This window comes from Manis javanica, chromosome 2 (genome assembly GCF_040802235.1).
Source record: "Manis javanica isolate MJ-LG chromosome 2, MJ_LKY, whole genome shotgun sequence".
In the NCBI taxonomy this organism is placed as follows: Eukaryota; Metazoa; Chordata; class Mammalia; order Pholidota; family Manidae; genus Manis; species Manis javanica.
In genome coordinates, this window is record NC_133157.1 from 97642409 (window position 1) to 97657539 (window position 15131).

Here is a 15131-nt window from a genome sequence, read left to right on the forward strand (position 1 = left end):
CCCCCTAACCTGCAGAGCCCAAAAAGCAGGACTAAGGGCTATCACAGTTTATAAGAGAAACCTTGTCTTTTCTTTCACATTCTCCCTCTTTACTTGGCATGTTCACTTATTTACCATTTAATGTCACTGTAAATGTTCAAACATTAAAATTTTGAATTATTGAATGAATTTTATCATCTTTATATTATGTAATGTCAGTTATAAATAGGAATAAATAGGAATTATGATCAAAATCTCATAATTCATATTTCATAGCTTATATATGCATGTACATGTATTACCAGAATGGTGGAAGCATTGCACAAAAGTAGTTCTATTTTTATTTTGCTTTTTGATAGTTGCAGTTTCTACCAACATTCTCTACCATTGTCTTACCAATGAGTAAGGAGTTAGAGGAAAAGGATCCCTGAGTTTTCAATCTTTCCCTTCTCTTCTGTGTCATCCTTTACAGTGGGAAAGTGTATGGTCATTCCTGTGTCTTGGAACACCATTGCCTTCTTCCTGCATCAGAGGCAAGTTCTGCTTTGAACAGAGAAAGTGGCCTCTGGGTTCAGCAGCTCCGTTGACCTTCTCCTGGGTCCACTGGAATCCTGTGCTGGGAGCCTCAAGAATGGCCAGTGCACGTGGGGCAAAGAGGGCCCGCGGAGCGCTCACACATCACTGGAACCACCTCGCCTTGCACACGTTCCGTTGTCCCATCGACCTCACTGACATGAGCTCAAACATAAATTAGTAAGAAGTTCAAAACCAGGAGAACAGAGAATTAAGCCAGCATTAAGTCCTCTCTGAAATACGTATCTTTACCCCTGGACCACTTTTATATGCAACAAACTTAAGATACGGTCTGTATAAAACTGAGGGCCTCACCCAGCTGCCTCCCTACTCCCAGTTCACGAAAAGACCCTGCCATTCCCCTTCCCACCTTCCATCCTTCTCAACCAGGACTCCTGGACTCTCTCTGGTCTCCGCTATCTAGCCATCATCTCTGAAGTTAGTCAAATGCCTCCGCATCTCACCTGGACACATCTCCCCTGATCACTCCTGCAGTGCTTCCTGGCCTCCAATCCCAGCCTTCCTTCTATCCTCCCTTTCTCGGGCCTTTCCAGGCTTTTCTGATGGTGATTGCATCTCCTTGCCACTCCATCAAATTTGGGGGAACCATTACTATTTCCTTTCATTACATTTCTTTTGTGATCTGGGCCTGGCTACAGGCCCAGACCTAGATTTTTATTCTTCAACACAGAACTTCCTTTGCTAATCTCCTTAGTACAAATTTCTGGAACTTCCCCCAACCATGTCATATTCTCCCAAGGTTCTTTGGGCCTTCCATATGCTATTTCCTCTGCCTTGAGGGTCTTTTCCCTCATGCTTCAAGACTGAGTTCAAACATTCTTTTTTCCCAGAAAAATCTCATATCACCCACTGAGGCAGACCTAGCTGGCCCACACTTATGAATCTCTTGAGTTTAGGCTACATCCATCAGCTGCAGCTCCCGTCATAAAGCCTTGTGATTACTAGTTTGCTTTGTTCTCTGTCTAAACTGCCAATGAACCCAGTGCAAGGGCTGTGTCTTGTGCATCTCTGCATCCCCAGCAGATCCCAGGTGCCTGGAAGGTGCCTGTTGTTCAGTTATTTTCGTTGACTGAGAGACATGATGAGGATAGATAAATCACAGATTATCTGATTGACTCCAACCTAACTATTCTAACTCTTCACTGGATTGTTTTGTAACCTTTTCTCCTAGGATAATTCTAGCTCATTAATTAACTTATTCTGTTTCCTGAGAACCATAGCTTATTAGGCTGAAGTTTTTCAGAAACATCCTTTTCCCTATAAATCTGTAGTAAGTGTTCATGGCCCCAGATGATGCTTGTTTTTGCTCACCTCTGTGTCCTCCAGTACCTACCAGAGCGTCTGGAATACAACAGGTCCTCAATAAATATTGAATGAATGGATGAGACCCATGCTCCACTGTTCAATTTTATTCTTTAGGGAATTCCTTAGTCTTCGTAAGTGCCCTGTGGAAAACACAAGCAGGTAAAACTAAAACACAGAATTACTCTTATATTTGGCTCAAGAAAAGCACCAATGGCAAACCCAAAACTAATAGGCATTTGTTTAATTCCCACACACTATAAAAGAAAAAAAGTGTCTCTAAAAATAAATCCTGGAATGCTTTAATTTTCTGCCAAAGTCGGAATATACACCAATGAGTTGAAAGACCACAGGATAAAGAACACTCTCATCTCGAGGACGGCAGCAACAGCCGCGTCCTGTTAGAACCTGTGTCATGGCTCTGGAGTAATGGACTAAACTGTTGCAACTGAGATTAATTGACCATTTTCTCCAACAAAGTACTCTAAGTGCTCCTAAAACCCATACAAAAAACACACATGGTTGAAATTCCACAAGGAAATTCTTACTACTGAAGGGCAGAATTGTAATCAAGTTCTGAACTGGAATAAATTTCATCATATTGTTCTGTACAATTTCTAAATGGTAGAAGGGTCATTTTGTAGGTTAATAATAAGAAGCACTGGTTTTTTTACCCTGGGAATGTTCCAAAAGGCTATTAGTGAACCCAAAGCATTTTTCTATTATCATTAAATTGACTGATGTGGGTCATGCAGCAATAGGTCGATGCTGAATTAACTCTGAAAGAAAACTTTTCATCAGGAAGTGAGGGAGACTATGCAATCACTGCTCACTTCACATCCCTTTCTAAAGAACACCAGCCAGATGTGTGGAGCTTCCTGCTGTCCAAGTTCACAGGGATAAGCCCACGAAGACTCTAGAGAGCACCTTCTGCACATACTGCAATGTGCATCATGGGTACATGTTCGCTTCCAGGACATGCTCCTGTTCACAAGACACAGTAAAGGCTGATCAGCTCCCGGCAGAGTAAAGATGGGGGACAAAATGGGATCATACCAATTTACCTCCAAAAGACTTTTCTTTACCACAAAGAAAAGTGAATGCAAAATGAACTGTTTCCATTTAAGCAGCTACTTCAACAGACAATGAAGTAATTCCACATACACAGTGATCATGGGCTCTGTTCTGAGTTTGTAAACAGCAAGCATGTTTTTTACATGCAAATATCAAGACATTCCTGGTAAATCATATTTTGAAAACTGACAAAAGCTCCTGGACTCATTTCAGCTGTATTTCTAGTATGTATTTCCATATAATTGCAAATTCATATAATTGTAATGAACCGAAAGGATAAATCTGAAAACGGAGATCAAAATATACAAAACAGTTGCTCACAGGAAATAATCAGCACCAGAGAGCTCTTGGAAACACAAGTGTTCTCCGCAACTTTCCATCCCATATTGTGCTGGAAATTCAGTAAGGACAAAAAAATTTTGCCTTTTCATGATCACACAGCCACACACAGCCTCACCAAGTGCCTTACATGCAGTGATTGCAAACAAAAATTACATAATGAAATTTTACTTCTACTCATCACCACAAAAACGGAGTTGCTATGGAATGGCTTCTTTGATGAGAATTAACAGACACCTGACACAGAGCAGCAACAACAGTAAGGTTTTTTTGCTAATTTTTCCATTTCAAAAAAGAAGCTCAGAAGTTAGGAGGCTTCCAGGCTTCCTCAGCAGCCTGACAATAATGTCAGGTATCTGGCGGCCTCATATTTCTCCCTTTTCCACCCTCAGTAGTGGCTTTATCCTTACCTGGCTGTAGTTACTGGCATCATACCCAGCTACAAGAGTCCAGAGAGAGAAAAGAACAAATGATCCTCTTCTGGCTCTTTCTTAAGGAAAGAAAGCCCTCAAGATTGATATTAGTGCCCTTATGAAAGAGGCACCAGAATAAAGTGCAAACTTTCAATTGTAAAATAAACTAGTCATGGGGATGGAAGTACAGCACAGGAAATACAGCCAATAACAGTGTGATTTCTTTGTACGATGAGAGATGTGGTGAATATTTGGTACTGTATGTAATTGTCAAGTCACTATGTTGTACATCTGAAACCAATATAATATTTATATCAATTATATTTTAATTAATTAATTTAAAAATGGGCCCCAGAAAGCATGCTTGCCCCTTCTGCCCCGTGAGGATACAGCAAGAAGTCTGTGCTGGAGAAGAGGGCCCTCACGCCACCATGCTGGCACCCTGATCTTGGACATTCCACCCCCAGAACTATGGGAAATAAATTTCTGCCATTTTATAAGCCACCCAGTTTCTGATATTTTGATACAGCAGCCCAAACAGACTAAGACACCGGCCTTCCCGAAGCCAAGCCCTAGAAAAATAGATGTGCTTAGCTCTGGTCTGCTTTCTGAGCAGGTGGTGCAGGGAACACACTGCTTCCCCATCCACATTTCTTTACGGAGAGCATGAGACCCAGGGGCAGGACAGCTTCCCAGTGGGAGGAATGGAGTTGCTTCATGTCCCTGCTAGCCAGGAACACCTACGTCTGACTCTTATGTGAGTGACGAACTTTCAGTATGTTATGCTACCAAAGTGTGGGCTGTTACCTGTTGCAGCAGTGCATGCTAGGATGTTAACAAGGGATTTTGAGGCAACACCAATTTATTGAGAATAGCTGAATTCATACTCAGAAATCAGGATGGTAGAAAAGGCATCCTATTGAATTATAGCCAATGCATCCTACAGAATGTACAACCAGTGTTGACATTTGTCTCCAGTTCTCTCAGGAAAATGTCTATGAAATCTCTCCATTGTGGCCATGGACTAATCCCATGCCCTGTGGTCTTTCTGGAGTATCCACTTCTTGATTCAGGGAGCCTGGTACTTGGCCTGGGGCTTTGCATGTGCCCATGTTCCCTGTGTGCCTGATTGTTACACTCTGTGTATGAGTCTACAGAAGTCCCTGCTCTCCTCTAATTCCCTTGAGCAATTCTGGCATGAGCCAATCTTGCTGAAGCTGACTGTCCCCTTAACAGGATAATGTAATGCTCATGTGTCTGTGTTCCCTTCACCAAGTCAGACTGTGGTAATTGGCAGAGGACAGAGAAGGGGGTGGCAGAGCTGGTGGGAACTGTGACATGGGGTAGTTAACATTATTTTATAGAAAAGACTGGCTTCTGGCTTACAGTTGAAAATTAAAAGTCTTTTTCTCAGCACTAATCCACTGATCAGCATCCCTCATGCTACAGTCACACAAGACAGTTATTATTTATTCACATCCTGCCCGGCACTGTCTAGTTACGATTGAATGAAAATCATACTTTCGGATATATGTAGATTCAAACTGACTAAAGCAAAAATATGGAGTTTGGGTAATTCATTTTGGAGAACACACATTTTGAAAATTGAATTAAAACATTCAAGGGTGTTTGCCTCAGGTTTAGTGAGACTATATTCCAAACAGAATAGGCATGAGAGTGGTTTTTAACCTTTCAGAAGCATTGGGATGAATGAAATTCTTCAAAGCAAAATGTGTATATTATTCCTTCTTTTATTCTATTCCTGTATCAAAACCAAGGGTTGAAGAGGAGTGGAAGGGTAAAGGGTATTAGAATGCACCAAAGTTATCCAGCTGGTTGAATAAGGTTCTGTGAACTAAGTAGAATTTTATGAGTTTAAGTAATGACACAGAGAAAAAGTTGAGCACATCAAGGTTAAAGGTGATAACTCAAGCATAAACTGTCCTGACCCAGGCAAAGCTCAGAGATGAAACAGAATAAATAAATAGAAAGGTCTATTTTATTTTCCTTCAACCCTCCCATTAGAAGCTTGGATTCAGAGCTAGACACAAACAGCTTTTCTCGGATTCTATAAAAATCTGTCTTTTGGCAAAATCCTGACCCTCACCACAATTTGCCACAAATGTTTATCTCTTTAGCAACAAATGTAGCAACAAGATATATCAAAAGATGTAGATTTTCTATTGAATGTTAATTACTCAGCTAGTTCATGCTCCTCTCCTAAGGTTGGATTAAAAAATGATAGTCCTAACAATTTCTGAAAAATTCAAGGATGAGGGGACTTAAGGGGGAAAAAAACAGAGAATTTAGTGTTGTTTAGGTTGCAAAAGGAACCTACAAAAGAAGTTAATTTGAAGCAAAAATATATAAGTTCACCAAAAGAATAAAGCTCTAAAGCAAAAAGAGCTACATCTTTTTGGTACAAGATTTAGACCAAAAGATCTAAAGCAACTCAGTGCCCTTGGAAGTTGTCCTAATTTACCAGTCATCCCACTTAAAGACTTAAAGAGTAGTCAGCATGGGATGCCAGAAAGGACCATGGACGATTTCTATTTCAACCACCTTATTTTACAGGCAAGGAGCCAAGGTCCAGTGACTGCCCTAAGAACAAATTCAAGATTCCACAGCACCTGGGGAGAGTTTCAACTCAGGGTCTTTCCACTACAGTAAGTTTTGCACTCTACAAAGATGTTCCTCAGTCAGAGAAAATACTGAGTTGTCATCTTGGGAACATTTCTTAACTAGTGGATTCTCACTGAGGGAAAAAATAAGCAAGTTCACAGGAGCTCAACCCAATTTGCTTGAACTATGTTTACTTTCTTCTGGGTCAGGTATTGAACTTGTTAGGAATTTGGTTAGTAAAACAGATTCTAATCCTATCTTTGAGAACACTATTTAGTTCTCTGAGGCAAAATAAATGCAAATGCACACCAGGTTTCACTTTTATCTTATGAACTAAAATATATTCTCCTCATCTTTCATAAGAATTCGTGATGTCTGGACCACTTCCTTCAGAAATCACCAGAGTGTAATAAATGGGGTTCATACACTAATTCCACCATGCTTCTAATTCTATCAGTTATACAAAATCTATGGTCCACAGCATAAAACTTTGCCTTTAATTTTCTACGTCTACATAATTATTAAAGATGTAGCATCATTACATGCAAATTTATACTACTCAGAAGGGAAAATGTAGTTAGAAATTCTGCAAAACTCCTGGGGAAGAAAAAAAAAAGAAAAAGTTTATTTTAATAGCTTTTACATATTGGAATTTGCTGCATCTTCTGAACAAATATTTATGGAAACATAATCAAGACTTTTCCAAACTTCCTGCTTCCTTTTTAATATTCTCCTCTAATGTCATCGTAATAAATTTAGCATTACATTCATTTTTCCACCTTGCCTCTTGTTTAAAAACCAGTTGAGAAAAATCAAATTAATATTGTTGAATTTTAGTACTTGCAAATTCAAATAAAAATGATTACTGGTCCAACAAAAACTGCAAAATGCAGGTATTTTCTGGATTTTAATTCTAGGAAATGCTGTAAAACAAGGCACAGACACTCTAGACAAATCCCATCATTATTCAGATTGCTTTAGCAGTTAGTCTAAGCGCATGATAAATAAATCTATAATAAGACCACAGACTGACTGACAAAAGATTTACAAAAGATAAATATTCAGAGCAGTATGAATTTGTCATCTCTTTCTAATCCAGAAAGAATTCACTTCATAATAGACCAGTGACTGTATAGAGATTTCAGGGTTTTGCTTGCTTAACACACTATAATTCCTCCTCAACTTCTGCCAAAAATATATTGCCCTCTCCCCATATTAACCACTCTATTCTACTCCTTGTCTTTTTCTCTGAATCCATCAAAAGAATATTATTATAAAGAAGGGGAAAAGAAATTAACAGAAGCTAAGAATGAGAGAGCTATAGGGAGAGAAGAAAGAAGGATGGTTAATCTAAGTGACTCTGTAGAATTCATCTTCAACTCTCAAATTCATTTGCTCAACTATTATGACAGTAAGTGACCCATCGAATCCTGCACAATTTGACCTGAATTGACCATTTCCTGATTGATGCATTGATAGCTGATCTGATTGGCCATGTTGATTGTCCCCAGAGAAATAGTTGCTGAACTAAAAAGAATCCTGAGCTTATGTATTTTTGAGTCCATAAGGAATACTCACTTGGCAACATTAAATGGAAAAACAATATTATTAAGAAAGTCAGCAATCAAGCAAATAAACATTTAGAATTTTGACTTCTTTCACCAACCTCTTAACTCATTCCCTCCCTTCATAAATATAGAAATTTTATACAAAATAAGCAGTCAGCTTGGCCCTTAGGGACCTTCCATTGCTCATTAAAGGGTGTTTGGCACCAATTAGACACAAAATATTTATTTGCAATCAGAAGTTAGCAACCTTAACCCAGTATCCTCCTGTTTCTCTAGGTTTAATGTTCATGTTTAATTTGTAAATTGACAAAATGTCTTGAGTACTCACACCCTTGCTTTTCTGGGATTATTTCTAGCCTTCCTCTTTCATTATGTATGGCTCTCAACCAGGGTAATTTTGCAGGAGACATTTGGCAATGTCTGGCAACACTTCTGATTGTCACAACTGAGTTGTCAGGGCAGAGGTTGGGTGCTATTGGTATCTACTCTGGGTTGAGGCCAAGGATGCTGCTAAGTGTCTTACACTGCTCGGGAAAACCCCACGGTGGAGAGCTGCACAATCCCAAATGCCAATAGTGCCAATGTTGAGAACCCCTGACCTGGGCGGTGTCGTTCATCCAGGCTTTGAGACCAAAAAATGTGATGGGAAGCCCTCCCTTAGCTTCCCCAGGACCTGCTCAAAAAAGGACCCAGTGGCTCTCTGCTTTTCATCAGCATATCACAGGGATTTAAAACAATGAGATTGAATGAGTTCTTCCAAGAAGAGAATATAGATAGCAATTTTTAAAATTATTTAGAGAAGTGCAAGGACTGAGTCCTAGGCCCCTGCAATGCAGAAGTGGATGAGATGGGGAGGAAGCAGCAAGTGAGACCCTGAGGCCGTGGGAGGGGAAGCCAAGGGCAGGCAGCGTCTCAGCACAGTGAACAGCTAGCCAGTGCCTGGCAAGCCAGGCAAGATCAAAACTGATAAATGGCCGTAATTGGCTTCACAGAGCCCATAAACGACTTGGTAACAGCAGTTCAGTGAGGCAGCAAGGGTCAGAAGCCTGACTGGAAAGTGTCCGAGAAAGCTGAGGTGAGGATGGGGAAGGGCATAGCCAACTCTCTGGAGAATGCCCCCAACTTCCAGCCCCCAGAGTTCCTTTTGCTTACCTTTTACTTCCCTTGAAAGGATACTTTGTCCCCATCAGTTTTTCAGAAGTATCCCATAGACAGCATCTTTTATTTGGCCTTACACTTTAAACAACTCTTTCCCAATCACAGCAAAGCAAAAGGTTTTTAAAAAAAATACCACTATGACACAATGGTTTGGGAAATATTTCCAGACTCCACATTGTAACCTTCATGCTGAATCCCCTCACACTCATTAGGAGGCCCTGACATCTGTCCTGGTGACTTGTATCTGCAGACTGTCTCAATGTCCAGTTTCTTTGAAAAACACTGTTTGGACTCTGCCTGCATTTCTGTTTTAATTGCTTTTCCTAGATCTTTATCTCTTGGGTTACCACCAATTCCTGACACTACAACATGTGGACCAAGCCAGCCTTATTCCTGTGCCCAGCTCAGGCTTCCAGACATCCCAGGCCTAATGCAGCATTTCAAGCTCCTCTGCTTCTAGACTTTTTAAAGACAGTGAGATTGAATATTGTCACTAACTTAATTCCAGATCACAAATCTTTTAATAAGTGTACCTCCTTTTGGATTTCTTATAACTGATTTGATCTTACTTATATCATCTTTCTTACTTTATGCTTATTTTTATAATGTTTCTTAGGGTTTTATTTGTTTTGTGTGTTTTGTGTTTTTTATAGACTTTATAAGCATTTGTCTTCTATGATGATACTGAAGTTAGACATTCTGTTTTTAATTCTTACGATGGCAACCAAGTTTTCCAAAATAATTCTTAAACATGTATTTAATTATCAACAGCAAAAACAAAGCAATATTTTTTGCCTTTATAGAAGATAAGAAACTTGGAACTCTTACACCACTCCACCATTCATCACAATCTTTATAAATTTCACTTGGGTATGTAAATGCCACATTTTATGAAATGTAGATTATCTCTTTAAAATATCTTTGTAGATAAATCTCATATTTGCAATTATCTGTAATTCCATAGACCACTTTTAGTCCTTTCCAACTAAACTTCTTCACTGCATTTTAGTTTTCATTGTTCCAGAAAATGTTTTTGACTAGTTTACCTAGGAAATGTGGTTGACTGTTTCCTTGAGTTGCTGAACTTTTTAAGTGAAATTTTTATTGAGAGAAATTATAACTATGCAACTGTGATAAATAGCACAGCTGTGATAAATAACACAAGAGTAATCCATGTACCATTTACTGAGTTTCCTCAATGGTCACATTTTGTAAAATGTTAGTACAATATCACAACCAGGATTTTTATACTGATAGAATCCACCAATCTTACTCAGGACTGTTCAGTTTTACTTGTGCCTCTGTGTGTGCACATGCACACTCCATACAATGTTACCACAACAATCAAAATACTGGAAAGCTCCATTTTGCCAAGGATCTGTAGTGTTGTCACTTCACAGTCACATCCATGTCCCTCCTATACCCTGCCCCTGCTCCTGGCAACCACTAATCTGCTATTTCTGAATTGTCCATATTTCAAAACTGCTGTAATAAATGGAATCATAGAACTTTAAGGGATTGGCTCCACTCAACATAATACCCTGAAGATTCATCCATGTTGTTGGGTGTATTAATCATTTGTTCCTTTTCATCGCTGAGCTCACTTCTGTGGTATGGATGTACTACCCCTTGTTTAGCCATTCACCTGTTGAAGGACATCAAAGCTGTTTCCAGTTTTTGGCTGTTTTAAGTAAAACTGCTATTAATTGGGGTACAGGTTTTTGTGTGAATGTAAGTCCACATTTCTCTGAGATAACTACCTAAGAGTGCCACTGCTAGGTCATAGGTAGTAACATCTTTAGTTTCTTAAGGAACTGCCAATCTGTTTCCCGGAGTGATTGCACCATTTCACATTTCCATCAACAATGCATAGGTGATCCAGTGTTTTCATTCCTTGCCAATATTTGACATTGTCACTTATTTTATTTTATTCTGATAAATGTGTGGTAATACCTCATTGTGGTTTTAATTTGCATTTCTCTGGTGGCTAATGATGAACATCTTTTATGGGCTTATTTCTCATCTGTCAACTTTGATGAAATATATTTTCATGTATTCTGCCTTTTTTCTAATCAGATTGTTTTGGTTTTTTACTGCTGAGTTTTAAGAGTCCTTTATGTATACTAGATAATAATCTTTTGTCAGATATGTGGTTTGCAAACACCTTCTCTCACTGTGTAACTTGTCTTTTCCCTCTCATCATGTGGTCTTTCTCAGAGCAAAAGTTTTTAATTTTGATGAGGTCCAATTTGCCCATTTTTCTTTTATGGATGTGCTTTCAGTATGATATCAATAAACTCTTTGCCTAGTTCTAGATTCTAAAGATTTTCTTTTATGTTCTCTTAAAGTTTCAGTTTCACATTTTATGTTTATGTCTGTGATCCATTTAGAGTTAATTTTTATGTAAGGTATGAGGTTTAGGTTGAGATTTCTATTTTTGTTATAGATACCCAATTGCTATGGAATCATATGTCAAAAGGCTATTGGGTTACTCCATTTTATAGGAGAGTCTCCTTTGACATCATTCATTATTGACAACTAACCTACAGGCACACAAGGCTTGGGCCTTTCAGTTAGTGCATAGGCTACATTGCCATAACAAGGTATATGTGTTCAGGCAAGGTAGAAGTCTATTTCTGTTACATGTAACAGTCCAAAGGTAATAATCAGGACTTTCTAGGCAGCTCCATGGCCCAGTAGCACTCAGAAACTCAGGCCCCTTTAGTGTAAGTGATGCAGCCCCATCACCTCGAGTGTTGACCATCTCCCTATGGTGCAGGCTGACATTCCAATCTGAGGGAAGGAAAGAGAGTGCCCAACCAAGCAGGGCTCTATAAGAGGATAGCTTGGCACATTCCCTCTGCCCCATCCCACTGGCCTGCACTGTCATATGGAACCCAAGTGGGAGCAAGGCTGTGGAACGTAGCATCTGCTGGGAGTCCAGGTGTCCAGCTGAAACCAAAGGTTTCTTTCAAAAAGGAGGAAAGGAAGAGTGAACACTGGGGAACAATGATCAGTTTTGCCTCTTGGGTCGGCATATTTCCCTTCAAAGTTCTCAATATAAGAACAAATCCTTTTCTGGCATTTACTGCTTTAAAGGCATATCTGTGCTATCTTTATGGCTTTATGGCTTTTTTCCTAAATGTTTGTAAAATATTTTTTTTCTTTGTCTTCATTGTTTAAAATTTTCAGTATGCTCTCTAGGAGTGGGTCTTTGTTAATTTCACCCAGATCATTTTAAACATTTTCAGTGAAGTCTTCCCACAGGTCAAGAAAATTTTCTTCAGTGTTTTCTTATTATTTAAATCAGATTTGTTCTGTTTTATTAACAAGCTTATTATCTTTCCATTGATTGCATCTCTGATAAATGCCCTTCATAACTATTGTTTTCTCTCTTATATTTTCATCCCTTTACCTTTTACCTTTTGGTTTTCTAAAAAAATCTTTAAATTTGCTTTCTGTTTCACTGATGTAATTTTCTTCACTTAACCATCTATTCACTTCATTCATTGAATTTGTTTCTTCTAATTACCCTTTTCAGAAGAATGCAACCATTTCAAAAAATAACAAAAAAATGTATAGCCCTCATGCTTTTTCTGTGTTTCTTGCATTCATAGGGAGATCTAGGTGTGCAAGTTATTAAACATTGTCAAACAGAAGTCAAGCTTGGTTGTGTTCCAAGGTGGAAGAAAAGAAAAAAAAACTGAGTCAGTACAATTGGTATTGGGTGGGATAGTGGGGTGGGAGAGCAGGTTTTGTTCATTCTTTCTTTCTGATGTTCTGATATGGTCTGGAAGGGAAATACTCTGCTGTTAACCCGGGCAGATGCCACCTTACAGAGCATGGCACAGCACACCTGCCACTACTCATTCTTCATGACATATGGAGTCACCAGCAGAAACCTCCCCCTGCTGAGGTCTCTGCTCTGTGTGGCAGCCATGTCAGGGTCAAATGAGGGGGCCTTAAACGTCGTTGAGATCCTAAGTCTACTGGTTCACAGAGACCAGGAAGAATTGGACATCCTAAAGCCCCATTAATCCAGTTCCATTTACTGCCTGTGCCCTCAGTGAGGATGCTTTGACCTTCCAGTGCAGGATTTACCTGTAAGTTTATGTGGACTTACAGCTATGTATCGTTCTTTCTAGAATACTGTCATTATTTGTCATTTTTGGCTTTTTTCCCTTCATTCTATGCCCATTATCAGGTATTTAGCAGAAATTTCTCTAGGTTTCTGGTATGTGTATATATCAGAGATTGAGAGAAAGGGGAGAGAGTCAGAGAGAAAAGATTAGAAGAAAAGTGATTATTTGAAAGGGTGTTTATGGGTGGGGGATATATCTATGTTATATCTCTGTCTCTATGCTGCTGATTTACCCAAACATCTGCCCTTCTACTTAAAATGTCCAAGTGTCCCCAAACTGTAGTCTTCCCATGGTCACCAGCAGTTGGGTGTGGCATTTATCTGCTCAATTGCATTCTCCTCCCCAAAACCCCCTCCCCCTAGTGGTGTAGTGCCTGGTCCCAACACTGATGTGGGCCCCAGGAGAACTCACTCTGTGCAGCTCAGCCATCAGCCATCACTGTTCCTCAGGCTCCAGACTGGAGGTGTGAGCTGGGTCACCATCACTTGCTGGGACCAGACAGCATTGAAATGCCATGTCTGGGGAATTACATTCCCCAACTTCAAGCTCTACTACAAAGCCACAGTAATCAAGACAATTTGGTACTAACACAAGAACAGACCCATAGACCAATGGAACAGACTAGAGAGACCAGATATAAACCCAAGTATATATGGTCAATTAATATATAATAAAGGAGCCATGTATATACAATGGGAAAATGACAGCCTCTTCAACAGCTCGTGTTGGCAAAACTGGACAGCTACATGCAAAAGAATGAAACTGGATTATTGTCTAACCCCATACACAAAAGTAAACTCAAAATGGATCAAAGACCTGAATGTAAGTCATGAAACCATAAAACTCTTCAAAGAAAACATAGACAAAATTCTCTTGAATATAAACATGAGCAACTTTTCCCTGAACACATCTTGGGCAAGGGAAACAAAAGCAAAAATGAACAAACTGGACTACATCAAACTACAAAGCTTCTGTACAGCAAAGGACACCATCAGTATAACAAAAAAGCATCCTACAGCATGGGAGAATATATTCATAAATTACTTATCCAATAAAGGATTAACATCCAAAATATATAAAGAATCACATGCCTTGAAATTCCACTCCAAGGAATTTACCCAAAGAAAACAACTGCTCTGATTCAAAAAGACATATTCACCCCTATGTTTACAGCACTATCTACAATAGTCAAGATATGGAAGCAACCTCAACACCCAAAAAGCAAATAACCCTATTAAAAAATGGGTGGAGGATATGAACAGACACTTTTCCAAAGAAGAAATTCAGATAGCTAACAGGCATATGAAAAGATGCTCCACAATGCTAATGATCAGGGAAATGCAAATTAAAACCACAATGAGATATCACCTCACACCAGTTAGGATGGCCAACATAGAAAAGACTAGGAACAACAAATGCTGGTGAGCATGCAGAGAAAGGGGAACCCTCCTACACTGCTGGTGGGAATGTAAACTAGTTTAACCATTGCGGAAAGCAATATGGAGATTCTTCAAAAATCTAAAAATACAAACACCATTTGATCCAGGAATTCCACTCCTAGGAATTTACCCAAAGAAAACAACTTCTCAGATTCAAAAAGTCATATGCACCCCTATGTTTATCACAGCACTATTTATAATAGCCAAGATATGGAAGCAACCTAAGTGTCCATCAGTAGATGAATGGATAAAGAAGAGGTGGTACATATACACAATGGAATACTATTCAGCCATAAGAAAGAAACAAATCCTACCATTTGCAACAAGATGGTTGGAGTTAGATAGTATTATGCTCAGTGAAATAAGTCAGGCAGAGAAAGACAAATGCCAAATGATTTCCCTCATTTGTAGATTATAACAATGAAGCAAAACTGAAGGAACAAAATAGTAGCAGACTCACAGACTCCAAGAACGGGTTAGTGGTTACCAAAGAGGAGGGTT

General features: G+C 39.2%; 1 protein-coding gene across 1 annotated transcript in view; it reads right to left on the reverse strand.

Annotated features, from left to right (window-relative positions):
• Positions 1 to 316: 316 nt before the first annotated feature.
• LOC108397711 (uncharacterized) overlaps positions 317 to 15131 on the reverse strand; it is an 82893-nt gene continuing 68078 nt past the window's right edge. The window contains exons 4-5 of the mRNA XM_017661252.3: positions 1907 to 2018; positions 317 to 717 (exon numbers count right to left, since the gene is read on the reverse strand). Of these exons, the coding sequence (XP_017516741.2) occupies positions 1933 to 2018 (86 nt within the window). The 3' untranslated portion in view covers positions 317 to 717; positions 1907 to 1932. The remainder of the gene's footprint in view (positions 718 to 1906; positions 2019 to 15131) is intronic.